We start from the raw sequence: 13,766 nt of genomic DNA, 5'->3' as shown, positions 1-13,766 counted from the left end.
CACACAGAGAGTGAGGATGCTATGAAGAAAAAAGATATAAAGCTTTTCATGGCAACAGATTTCTTATTGCCGTTATTCAACACCACTAGATGGTAGCAGAATACAACAATAACGCCTTCACGCGTTTGTAGCCGTGGAACCATCAAAACGTTCTCATAACCACTGGGTGGCGCACCAGTTCTCAAAATGACAACCAAATACTGTTGTAAGTAAAACTTTATTTTGAGGGGCTTTTAAAATGGTGTTTGAAAGTGCATTGCATAAAAAAATAAACATAAAATTCATACACAGAACGTTGGCCTACAGCAGATGAACCTACAATTGCTGTAATGTAAATCCAACCTCAATCTTCATAATGATCCTTTAGCTTCCCCCATTACCATGCTATATTACAACCTATGTCAAAAAACGGTCCAAAAATAATAAATGTATACTCCTTTAATTTCTGCAAAAATGCATTAAAAATGTGCTGTTGTGCATTCATCAGGAGTAGCTAGAGCCCGTGTTGCTCTGTAACCAAACTGTTAAAACGTTAGTGTGGAACTCTGCCTAAAAGTGTGAAAAATCTCTAGACTTCCACGTATTATTTTACTACATTGCTCAGCTGTTCAGTTTTATTTGTCTCCTGTGTCTCGGTGTCAAAGAACTGCACAAAAAGCGGAAGGGGGGGGGTGGCGTCGGATAGAAGTGCTGCGCATGCGCTGTACCTTGTTTTTCCCACAAGAACAGCGCTTAAAGAGAGTCGGCTGGCGGAATATCGCTGTCTTTCAATGCAGACCGTCAAGTCTTCGGCTGAGACACGTTAACAGCATAATTTGCTGTTATTCAGGTCTCTCACCTCAATGACACTATTCAGTGTTATGTCTTGCATTTTTCATGCGAGATTGTTTTCATAGACTTTGCGGAGTGTGTGTTGGGTTTTTTTTTCTACATAAATTTGTACATTTTATTTTCTTGCCACCATGGTGCTAGGAAAGGTAAAGAGCTTCATTGTAAGCTATGACTGTCTAAATGACAGCAATGTCCCTGTTTTCTCAAGCGGGGACTCCGTCTCAGGAAGAGTTATTATCGAAGTCACCGGCGAGATTCGCGTCAAGTCCCTTAAAATTCACGCCAAAGGATTTGCGAAAGTTCGTTGGACAGAATCGCGAAATGCTGGATCCAACACTGCCTACACGCAAAATTATACAGAAGAAGTGGAATATCTGAATCATAGAGACATCCTTATTGGCCATGAACGAGGTAAGCATGCAGAATAACTGCTTTCAGTGTAGATTTTGAAGAACAGGATTGAATAGGATGCTCAGTGGTCCAGGATGAAATGACTTTGGATACTTTGGAGGCTGCACTTGGATACTTGTTGACCAGTGGACCTGTAGACGCTATTATGTGTGTGCAGATAGCTTTCTTTTCTTTTTCATTGTATTTATGTATTCATTTGTTGGATTGAATGAGCTTAGTGGTAAAATCATATAATGCACCACCATACGTATGGCAGCCTAAATATGGCATTGAAAATAAAGGATTTCGGCAATAAATAAAGATCATCCCTTTAGATCACCATATTCACATTCAGCACATTTGTTTTTATTTTATTTTCCGAGCTACGCATAAGCATTCTTTCAGGTGTCAGTGAAGTAGCTTGAAAGAATTGTGGTGGCAATACTTTGGTCATCTTATACTATAGCCATGTTACAATACTAGCTTCTTCTGTGCTCTTTAACACAGTTCGAATAAGTAAAATAAATGGAGACTTCTGTACATTTTATTTGATAACATGCGTTTAAAAAATAGAAGTGATGACAAGAATTTCGGCATAATATCTTAAGTTTTCACCTATTGTTAGAAGCGGTTCCATCCTGTTTTGATGCAGTGGCTAGCTGTTCTTGTCTCTGATTGGTGGACGCGTCAACGTGTCTCCTGTGACATCAAGCTTTTGCGGAAAGTGAGAAAAACAGCAGCAACTTTTGCAAAAGTGTGTGCTCATATTTATGCACACACATTTTTTATGCACTATTTTGACTAAACCTATATGCATTATGTAGTCCACCATTTCCACTGAAGTTTTCCCCATAGGTCGCTTCAAACCTTAATATTTTTGCATACACTGATTCATGCATCCAAACAAACTGTATAATGACTTATTCATAATCAGTCGCTATTCTTTGTCTGGAGCTTTTTGTTAGTCCCTATGAGCTTCTGGTACTGGAGACAAACTAGTCAATTCTTGCCTTGTATTGACTCTATATACAAATCAAGTAGTGCATGTTATGACTGTTAGTTGCATGAGTATTGTAATTTCAAAGACAATGATTCCTCTGTAAAATTCTAATCTGTCTAATTATGATGTCATTTTGCTGCTTTTTGGTTACAATAAAGAAATCGATGATGGAAATTGGTCGTTTTTCTGTCGTTTGTGATTGCTGGTGTGTCTCTTTTTTGTCATATTTCTCTCACGTGTAATACTGAATGGGAGAATACTCATAAGTGCGCGCCGCAGTACACGAGTAGATTCAATGGGGGCTCGTGCGCTGAATGCGTAATGCGCGAGCTGGCACAGGGAGGCAGCTGGCTCCGGTTTAGGCCGGTCTTCTCTTGCTGGAGTCTGCCTTTGATTGACAGCTCTGCGCGCTTGTTTACCACAGCTCTGCTAAGCTTGATGGAGTGCTGCTGAGCTGGCGAAACAGAAACCTTTTAAAACAAGTAGTGTAACATTTGGGGTTTACCTCGCATTTATCTTATTTTGTAAGCGAACTGAAGCGCATTTTAAGAGCATTTTCCCATTCAGAATAAATACAGAACCTGAACACACACAATACACATGTACACCAAGTGCTATTTCATACGTGTAAAAAAAAAAAAAACATTTAGAATTCAAAGTGAAATACGATGTAATGATATGGTGGAGATTTTTTAAACAGAATTTTTTTTTTATTGTTGAATGTTTTGTCTAGGTTTGCTTATGACTTTTGAATAAATTAGATGTATTAAACAAGAAGGTACTCAATGCTTTACCAGGTAAGGTATATTTGGAATATTGTTCTCTTCTGTTTCAGAGGATGATAACTCTGAGGAGGGACTTACCACTATTCATTCAGGAAGACATGAGTATGCATTCAGCTTTGAGCTTCCACAAACGTGAGTGTCGGGCCCATACCGAATCATTATTCACCTGTATGTTTCATTCTTTCTCATGTAATTTTTCTCCATTTTCCACATTCAGACCTCTGGCTACCTCGTTCGAAGGGAAGCATGGCAGCGTGCGCTACTGGGTGAAGACTGAGCTGCACAGGCCGTGGCTTCTGCCCATGAAGACTAAGAAAGAGTTCACAGTCTTTGAACACATCGACATCAACACTCCTCTCCTGCTGGTGAGTCTTGCAATCAATGCATTGTTGAAAAATACCCAACATTGTCAGAAGAATTTGCAAAAAGTTTACCTTTAGAGGTACAAGAGCTTGTCACTGGAGCAGTACCCTCAACGGTACACACACTGTACCTTCTTTACACCTTAAGATAAGACATAATAGATAAGACACAAAAGATAAGACAATTATGGTACAAATATACCCTTCCGGGACAGTTAAGGTACAAATATGTGTACCTTTGAGGGTACTGCCCCAGTGACAAGCTGTTGTACCCCTAAATGTGCAATTATTGCTAATTTTTCTGACAGGCTTTTTTATGTAAGCGTATTTATTTTTTCTCTTTTCCACAGTCCCCACAGGCAGGCACTAAAGAAAAAACACTTTGCTGCTGGTTTTGCACCTCAGGTCCAATCTCCTTAAGTGCCAAAATTGAACGGAAGGGTTATACTCCAGGTAACTCTTCTTTTCTACTAGTAATTGATAGGGTTGTGAATTGACACAAACCTCCCAATTTGATATGACATTTAGTTGACTATTCGATGTACTGTATATTGCAATTCGATGTTACATATTTAGCCGTGTTGACTACTTTTTTTCTCAGAAAGAAAAAAAAGATTCATGAGCTCTCAATTTTTTTATTCGATTAGCACATCCATGTGTGATTAGAATTAAATGTTTTTATTTATTTATTTTTTTAACAACTGTCTGTAAAGAATAGAAAAAGTATTAAACCCTTTAACCCAAATGTATTATTCAATACATATGGATTGTTTGGATCTTGTCTTTTACTCTCAACACACAGTGAAAGGATCTCGAAAGTTAACTGGCCAGTGGCTAATCACAGACATTTTTATTCGCTTACCGCAAAATTTGGTTGCACATGTGAGTGATTTATTATAGAGGGTTGCCACATAGAGTAAAAGATTGATCTTGAGATTTAAAAATCGATGGTTCAAACGAAGATTACGTTGCATTGGGAAATCAATATATTGATTCGTTTTTTACTACTAAACAATTTATTAAGACAGTGTATACTCTCCACAACACCTCACAAATGAACCTGTTGATTAAGCATAATAACAGGAACATTGAACACAACAAAAATGTAACATCTGACAGTGAATAAGCGGCGCATTGATGGCTGTACGTAGTAGCGGTGCAGGACTAAATGTAAAGAATTAAAGAGACAAAACTACTCATAGACAAATCCTGTTCATATGGAACTCAGCAAAACTATAGCTTCCTACATCTGTCTGCCATTGTATTAACATATTGAGCTAATGTGTAATTTTTATGATTTGATCAAAAATCGATTATTCATCAGGGATACGATTTTAAAATGGTCTCAAAAATTGTGGTTTGTAATAAAATATTTTTTCCCCCACCCCTTGTAACTAACTTTGAAAATGTACATTGCATTCACTTTTTGGGACTCTTGCACTTGTGGAACTATTACATCAAGTGAAATTTTCATTTGCTCACACAGGAGAGTCCATTCAGATCTTTGCTGAGGTTGAAAACTGCTCCTCCCGTATGGTTGTGCCAAAGGCTGCCATCTACCAAACGCAGAACTTCTATGCCAAAGGGAAGATTAAGGAGATCAAGCAATTGGTGGCCAACATCCGAGGAGAGTCGCTTTCTTCTGGCAAGACGGAGACATGGAATGGGAAGATGTTGAAAATTCCCCCTGTGTCCCCATCCATCTTAGACTGCAGTATCATCAGAGTGGAGTATTCACTCATGGTAAGTGATGTGCTTTTAGTGTTTTATTGTTTGTTTAGTTTTAGATTTTAAAGTCTTGATAACCAGTCAACTTTACAAGTGCTGGTCATTCCTATATCTTAAAAATGCATCTAATAAAATAATTGGTAAAACCACAAGAGCTTTTCATATAATCAGAGCTGTTGAAGGATTAGGTCCTTGAAATTCATCTTTCTCCAACAAATGGAGCACTATGCATGATCATGTGATTATTCCAATTGCTCTCAGCACAGACTGATAAGAAGATCAGACAAAAATATGTTAATATATGTTAATGACATATTAACCCCTCAAACCCACAAACTAATCTGTCTGTGCTTCACTTGTGTAAGTCAACTTCTGATTATGAGGATATACTTCTTCTGTTCTTCACTGAGAACCATATTAGATATATCAGTAGCAGCATTGCTAATTTATTGTGTGGATATGTTGTTAATAGGCTGTGAGCACTTCAATAATGCAACCGAATCTTTACCTTCTACAAGTTTGTTAGTTATTTCCCATTTGGCCGAAGCTCTTCATCTAAAGTGAATTAAGTATTGACCCAGTATGTCTGATTATTTTATCTGCAGGTATATGTGGACATCCCAGGAGCCATGAACCTTTCTATTAACCTGCCTCTGGTGATTGGCACCATCCCCCTCCACCCCTTCGGTAGCCGTACCTCCTCTGTCAGTAGCCAGTGCAGCATGACCATGAGTTGGTTAGGCATTGCCCTCCCCGAGAGGCCTGAAGGTAAAGAACTTTACATGATACCACCTGGTCATCTGCTAGGTTGTCAGTAAGTGCCACTTGTTTTGATGTATCTTGAAATGTTTTTAATTCACCCCAAATTGGTTGTTGAAAAGTTTTCTCCCAAACCAATATGACTTTCTTATTTGTGTGGAACACAAAAGGAGATTTTAGGCAGAAGACAGATTCAGTCACCACTTAATGATTATTGAGTCCTTAACAATCTCCCTAACAGAACAAGAAAAAAGTAATATTGGTTTGAAGTGAGTAAATGATGATTATAATTTTTAGGTGAACAATGAGTCAAGAGTCTACGTAAATGGAGATCATGTGAAGACCGCTGAATCAGATTGTAGAGGAAGCAGAAACTTTAGTGTTGCTTAGTATACCTTTGATTTAGACACCCAAAGAGGAAGTTTAGTTCAGCAGATTACATTGTGTGCTGAAAAGAACCAGATAAGGCTGTTGGCATGGTACCAGTGTTAACATTTATTGTGTTGTTTGCAGCTCCTCCAGCCTATGCAGAGGTGGTTACAGAAGAACAGCGGCACAGCTGTCTGGAAGTGCCCTCAGGGCGGGAGAACTTTGATGGCCCTTTATTCGCCTACATCCAGGAGTTTAGATTTCGGCCCCCTCCACCCTACTCTGAGGTAAGATTTTAGTGTTTACGAGTTCACTGGTTCATATAGTCCTGGAGATCATTAAACGTATTTGGTGTGCTGTCCATAATAGAGGAGCTCAAGCACAGGACTGGGCTTGAGCTCTGAGATCCACCCCCTCCCAGTCTATCTCTTATCAGTTTTTAATAATAAATGGTTTAGGATTTTAAAATATAAAGCTGGAGATGTTGAGGTTGAGGGAAACTGGAAGAATTATCACCGGTATGAAGGCACAGTCACACATACCTTCGAATGATGAAATTCTGTGGAAGATTGCGTTGGCGGATGTTGAGCACATGTGAAATAAGCAAAAAAATGAACTGCCAAGCAGCTTCTTTCTAATGCTGCACTTTAGACTCTGGGAGGGTGAAGTTAAAAAGAAGCTCACTGCTAAAGGCTTCACCATTTTGAATATTTAGTGTCGCTGTGTATGGAGAACCGCCCACACAGAGGTCACTGCCAAACTAAGAAACAACCTATTTTGTCAACGCAACGAATTCGCCTGTCAAATTTAACCAAAATTTTACTCCTCCGAACTTCAACATGAAATCCACGATGGGAAATTCTTCACCACAAATTAATGATCACGTGGATTCCCATTTAGATGACTGTATTTCGCCCGTGAAATTGTGGCATGCAAAAGGTATGTGTGACCGTGCCTTGAGGGAAGCAGCTGTGTATATATCCTCGGGATATGATTGGCAGACCTAGTTGAAGAAGCTTCTCCCTATCTTACATTTGGAACTTAATTTAATGAATATAACATTAATAATTATATCACGAGACTGTCAATGTTGAATTTCTCAGTAGTGTCATATGAATAGGGCTGGGCGATAAAACGATATCAATATTTATCGCGATAAAAAAAACTCGAAAGGCTTTTGAGTAATTTACGATATTTAGCCTGTGTTCTACATCTAGACATGAGTGTTGCTTAAAAACACTAGCAGTTTGGCTTTCTTGTCGTATGTTTCCACTGGCTCATAGTGAGGGAATGTGAGCGAGCGCTTTCAATTCCTTCCTTTGGAAGCCGAGTGTCAAGCTCGCAAGGTGGATTGTAAAATTGACAGCAGCATGGGGCAAGCAGTTCCCCACCGTTGGGAGTGACTTTGTGTGGATTTCTTCCGCTTCAGTGGAAAGGCAGCTTCAGACTGTATGAAGTTGCTATTGCCCTCGCTATGCAGGTGACCGCGTTCCGGACCCCAGATTGATTTCATCTTGATTGCAAGACATCATGACGATGGTTACGCCCTCTCATCGTCTCTAGTAAGCAGTGCGCCAAACAACAGTGCCGGGTACATCATATCTGATCTTTCTGCGCTGTATTCTTGAATATTTTTCTCTAGCACTGAAACACGCTTCACTGACGCCCTGACCCATTCCACACCTGCTTCCTCTTTTCCCCACATGTGTGTAAACGTGAGATGCGTGTTTCTAGAGCGCCTTTAGACCATAAAGTTTTTTTTTTCTAAACTTAGTTTTATTAATCAGCATGTTCTAAGCCTTTAATAATAAACAAATAGATTTCAGTTCTAATTTTGTGAAATTATTCAGATGTCATCATCTCTGACTAGGATGAAAGACAAAACAATTACTAGTTTGTTGCCTAGTCTTTCTCACTTTAATGAAAATAGAAAAATGGTCCATTCAGACTTTTACATTTTCAAAAGTTTCTCTCTAGAGATACCCCTGAACACCCATACAGTATCATTCCTCAGTCACAAGGGCTTCTATGCAGATACTTGGATATCTGTTTGTAAATAAATAGAAAAATAATTTTAATGTAAAATATATATATATACACACTGTCATTATGATTCAAAATGAACAGATCATCTTATAATATTCATATCCAACTGCACTCAATTGATAAACTCTGTAAAATATTGTAATATTTTCATAGAAGATACCTCAGACACCACTGCATTGGCTGTGTCTGGGCCCCAATGCAGTTTTGTAAAGACTTTTTTGACTTTTTAGGATTTTGTTTTGTCTTCTTTTTTTGGAAATTCAAAAAAATTAGCAATTTGCAAATGTGATTGAATATCATGATAAATATCGATATCCAATTATATGAAAAAGAATATCATGATAAGATTGTTTTGCTATATCGTCCAGCCCTACATATGACATGCATCAAACTTTGTGGACGATTATACTGTATTTGTTGTTGTATATAGCTTGTATATTTAAACTAATATACCAAAATTAGTTTGTCTAACTTCAGCTGTTTCTTTGTGTTTCCCTCTTTTTCAGATTGATCCACATCCAGATCAATCCACATCAACCATGGAGCAGAGACTCGATATCTGCCCATCACGCTGAGAAATGCATGGCACAAGTCCAAAGCAGTTGGACTTTAGGAGCTTTCGGTTTTGTTTATCTCCTGGTGACAACGATTGTTCACTATGCTGTCACCACTGAGAGAAAACATGTATGGGGAAAATCCAGAAGTAAGGGTGCAGGAAGTAACTCAAAATACTTCACTTCCAACCCGGAGAGTCACAGTCACAAAGTCTTGTCTGTGTCGAAGCCCAAGAATGGATGCACCCTTGTTGGACAGCAGAGCTTTGTCAAACTAGTTACTTTGCTCTAGCTTTTCTGTTAAGGCTGACAAAGAACTTGCAGACCTTTTCAGAGACCCAAAGAGAGGCAAACACTACAACCATAGCCATTCACAGTACAACTGAGAGAAACCTATCATTCCCTTGCCTCAGTTTTGATTTTTGCACATTTCTGTTTTCTTTGCTTGAGTTGTGTGACTCAGTTTTATAATCACGGATTGTTTTATTTTTAGTTCTCAGCCTCTTGCTACGTTCGACTAAGTGATTGTAGGCTTAAAACATAGTCGTGTTTATCTGCACAATGTATGAACAATGCAGAGAACAGATTTGGAGGAAAAACAGACTGGAAGGACTGATGTAATGCACTGATCTTTTTTAAGCTCTATTTAGGGCGTTTGTTTTTTTCATTAATTTTGTTTCCTTACAGACACACACAGTAATCTGTGCTTGGTAACATGTTGTCTGAAAGCTATTTGTAATGTTGCCTCGTAACCCGAGTATAGATTTTGCTTTATTTTCTGCTGTTCACAAGGATATTATTTTAGATTTTTAATGTTGAATGCCTTTAAACCAATCATCATGGTTTGCTTGGTGTTAAAAGTGTTGCACACATTTCTTGGTAGATGAGCAACAGTCCAGCTCTTGCCACTCGTGTGTGCTCAAGAGTGAAGAGATAAAACAGGGTGGGGCCCAGCCAGGCTGCCTGAAGTGTTTGTTGCCTTTCTGTTTAATGTCTATAGCCTTGTAGGCTTCTATATAGCTCTACCTGAAAAAAGCACTCAGTCTCAGGTGATCGCTTCGTTTGCCAAATAATGTAAACAAGAAATGGTGTAGAGTATTTTTCAATTGAACTTTTTAAGAAAGTAGACTATTGAAGAAAATCAGATTCAATATTAAAAAAAAAACATTCAATAAGATATGCATAAAGATACAAGGCAGCTTTCAAAGACTTAATGGCGTTCCCTTTTTGTCCTGCTGCACGTGAACCGACCAGTGTAGCTAGATATGACAGAGCAGCTGAATGAGAAATTGAAAGCACAATGTCACAAAAGCTTTAAAAGCCAAGCTGCAAAGAAAGAAGAGGATTCTGGATTTTGACTCAAGTCATGTCCAGAGATATCCGTATCCAGTTGAAATGAGTCATACATTTGTTTTAAAAACTCATTCAACTACAAAGTTAGTCAGAGCCTGTATGGCCTTACAAAGCACTTTTTACTTAAGTGAAACTTAAGTGAAAAATTTGCTTTTATCTGGTTGAGGTCTGGAAAAATGTTGGCATTCAACCATTTACCAACATAGATGTTTCCAGCAGTGTTTGACTTGTTGAGTGAGTCATATCAAGTGAGGGAGTTGATGATTCAGCAAGTTTGTGGAGCACTGCACTTTGGGCATTAACAAAGTGAAGTGGTCTTAACATAGTTGCCTTGATTAAGAACTGACATTAACATGCTTTATCATCTATTTTAGCCTCACTAATCATAATTGTATTGTCTTTTAGTCTTAGCATATTTAGTTGAGGACAAAAGGGTAAACCAAAACGTCCTTCAAAGCGAGGGTTGATCATTTGACATGCCACTTTTGATTTTAATGGGTAAAACTCTGTTCAAATATTGGATCTGATGATGGATATGGTCATTTAGTGTTTATTTTACAGACAAACAAGCTAAAACAGTTCTGGTCATCTTGTCTCAATTATTATGGGAACAATAGCTGTAGCACACCTCTAGAGAAATGGGTAGTCCATGTACTGAAGAGATAATTAAACAAAAAGAAAACAAGCTGCTTCTCATTAGTATTTATAGTTTGAAATTGAACCAACTGATGAAAGGATAAGCTTAAACACAAAAAGGACAAGTGCTTCTTTTTGTGCATGGCCAATTCCATTGTACTATCAATGCTTGGCCTTCTGTGTAGTCCAGTGTTAAAGCTAAACTCTTGACTCTGTCAAGAAAGACCTGTAGTCTGAATATGGTATGTTTTAGTGCAATATTTCTTGTTTTAGTTTATTTTGTTTCAATGTTTTTTTATTGTCCTTTTTATTTCAGTGATCATTATGAATTAATGTTCATAATGGTTTTAACTATTGTCTTAGTTCTTTCTTTGAAATAAATAAACCTCCCAGAAATTCTATAATTTGCTGTGTTGTATTTATGCACTTTTCGACAGCAAAGCTATAATAATAATTATATTTGTCGTCTTTATTTAAACTGCAAACCATTGTTACATATTTGAGGCATCAACAATTTTAAAATGCAGTTGAATAACTGTAGTAAATAACTGAAGCAAACAGGCTGCTCAATTTAAAAGAGCATCAAGACCTGTAGCATTAAATGTGGACAAATTGCAGTGTTGGTACCTCACTATCTGATGTTCAACAAATGCAACAATGCTCCCATAGGACTTTCAAGAATGTTAATTTCTGTCCAGCAGTTACATAAAAGGATTCAATATAAACAGTTTTAGACAACACTGCTCCACATGATGCTGCCCAATAAATTTTAGGCAGCTCGAAAGTAAAAAAGTTACTGCAGTATGCAAATACTTTGTGAATATCAAACAGATTTATAATATATATAGTATGATCATTTATATATACAGATAATATCAAAATAACCACTCTGTGCAATTGTGGTGAGAAGTATATCTTCTCTGAATGCTATTCTGAGATGCGGGTTGGCACTGTTTTGGTGACACGAGGGGGGACCTACACAATATTAAGCAGGTGGTTTTACTGTTGTGACTGATCGCTGTAGACGATAATTTAAAAGTACTCTGCCTTACTATTGTTTTAGGGTCCGGATCAGATAAAGATAAGGTTTAAATTGCTTTAAGGAGTTGGACTCAAAGACGCCTGCTTGGTTTATAGGTGCTAACCTTATGACCTCAGCTTATCGGGTGCACTGGGGTCATAAAGTGACCTTGGGGTCAAGTGAGGTCACAAACATTGGCTTAGAGGGCGGGTTGGAAATGTATACAACCTAAAGTTAGTGTTAGAACAGTCCAGGACCACAAGGGATTGTTTGGCCCAGGCAATTTAAGTAATGCTGAATGACGTTTGTTCTGTTTCTTCTTGCCAGATTTTATTTAGCATAATCTTGCCCTTAGGCTATGTTGCATTTAATAAATTTTTTTATTAAGTATAATACTTTTTGGAACATAAGGTTTAACATCACATATGTACTATGTACATATGGACTAACTTTCAACATTAACAATATTGTAGTAATTTTCAGCTTTTAATTTTTTTTTATTGGTGATCCTTCTATGTGAGATGAAATATGTTACATATTGTGTCTAATTCTGACCACAAACTCAATACTGAATTGCAACTCAGTCATGACGTATTTAGAAAATCCATGGTTGTTATGTCATTCTTGACCATAGGTTCAGGATGCAGGTCAGCACGCACAGGATAGAGGCTCAGGGGTCAGTCAACAAGTCAACAAATGTGCCCATAAAAATTACTTTTGCAGGTTTAACCTAATGTATTTAGGTTCATTCAGTGATGTTAAATAGTTTGTCTTGAATAAAAACAGTTAATTTTGAACATGACAAAATCTTTTATAGTGTACTGAAAAATGTTAACCTAAAAAATTTGCTTCCTGTGGCAGCATCTAAATTATCTGGTTTTACTTAAGTCAAAACTATTTACATTATATAACATATATAATTAAGCAGCGTTAATTCATTAGGTTACACCAACAACACTAATTCTAACCGTGCGTTCACACCAGAGGCGGCGAGAGCGTCAAATCGACCGGAAGTCATTCATTTTCAATGACAGCCATCGTCTCTCGGCGGCGAGAAGCGGTAAGGTAATATGAACGTACGGTAAGGGTTAGATCAGGTAGAAATAGCTCCTAAAGGTAACAATTGAAGGTTATCACTTTTTACAGCATGTATTAAAAACTGTTTGGATATATATCTGCCAACTTTGCACACATAGAGGCAGGAATGTTTAGTCAATCTTCCTTACAGAATTACTCAGCCTTAGTCAAACCACCTTGTGAATGTTAATGGACAGCCTTCTTCAAGTTGTTCAAAGATTTCAATAGAATTTAGGTCAGCGTTTTGACTAGGCCAAACAAGGACACATGCCAGTCTGTCTGCCTATGTTAGTGTGCTTAAGGCTACTATCATATTCAAATGTTATCATTCTTTAAAATGCCTTTAAAGCTAACTTCATATAAGAGAATAAGATGACATGAGGCACTGAAATGTGCCTTTTGAATAGCTTCATCCTTCCCATGCCCGGACAGCTAGCCAGATTGAAGGCAGTTAGCAAGTGTATTACATTATTCTACCATAGCTTTGTCTTCTCTCTGCATGCTGTCAAGTGCTGACTCTAGGCTCTATGTTGAGTCAGCTTTGACCACGCATTTTATTCTGTCCTGCTAGGCCCCTGTTTCATTGAATCTCGCAGGTCAGGCCCTTTGTACTTGGCTGACCCTGGACCCCGGCACAAAGAGTGGTGGGATTACCAGCCAATGGAAGCTGCTGATTTAGTCCATGTTGAAGCTACACAGGTCTTAGCTCTTTCCAATGACTTCCAAATCCTACTACTGTGCCTCCTTATGAGGAACCTCACACTCGCACAGTATATCCAGATGAAGCTAATCCATGGACAAAGTTTCCAGTTGGTCTCATTTGGCAGGCCAGAGATGTCCTAAATTGTGAAGATA

At 38.0% G+C, this 13,766-nt stretch overlaps 1 protein-coding gene across 1 annotated transcript; it reads left to right on the top strand.

Moving 5' to 3' along the window:
* Nucleotides 1–751: 751 nt before the first annotated feature.
* LOC127638453 (arrestin domain-containing protein 3-like) lies at nucleotides 752–11,208 on the top strand. The gene is made up of 8 exons (XM_052119994.1): nucleotides 752–1,242; nucleotides 3,057–3,138; nucleotides 3,224–3,371; nucleotides 3,719–3,821; nucleotides 4,855–5,111; nucleotides 5,702–5,864; nucleotides 6,369–6,511; nucleotides 8,777–11,208. The coding sequence occupies exons 1-8, from the start codon at nucleotides 963–965 to the stop codon at nucleotides 8,843–8,845; spliced, it is 1,245 nt and encodes a 414-aa protein (XP_051975954.1). The 5' UTR covers nucleotides 752–962; the 3' UTR covers nucleotides 8,846–11,208.
* The last annotated feature ends 2,558 nt before the right edge of the window (nucleotides 11,209–13,766 follow it).

Source organism: Xyrauchen texanus, chromosome 4 (assembly GCF_025860055.1).
Source record: "Xyrauchen texanus isolate HMW12.3.18 chromosome 4, RBS_HiC_50CHRs, whole genome shotgun sequence".
Taxonomy (NCBI): domain Eukaryota; kingdom Metazoa; phylum Chordata; class Actinopteri; order Cypriniformes; family Catostomidae; genus Xyrauchen; species Xyrauchen texanus.
Note: the sequence above shows the minus strand (reverse complement) of the source record. Positions and strands in the feature narration are given on the sequence as shown.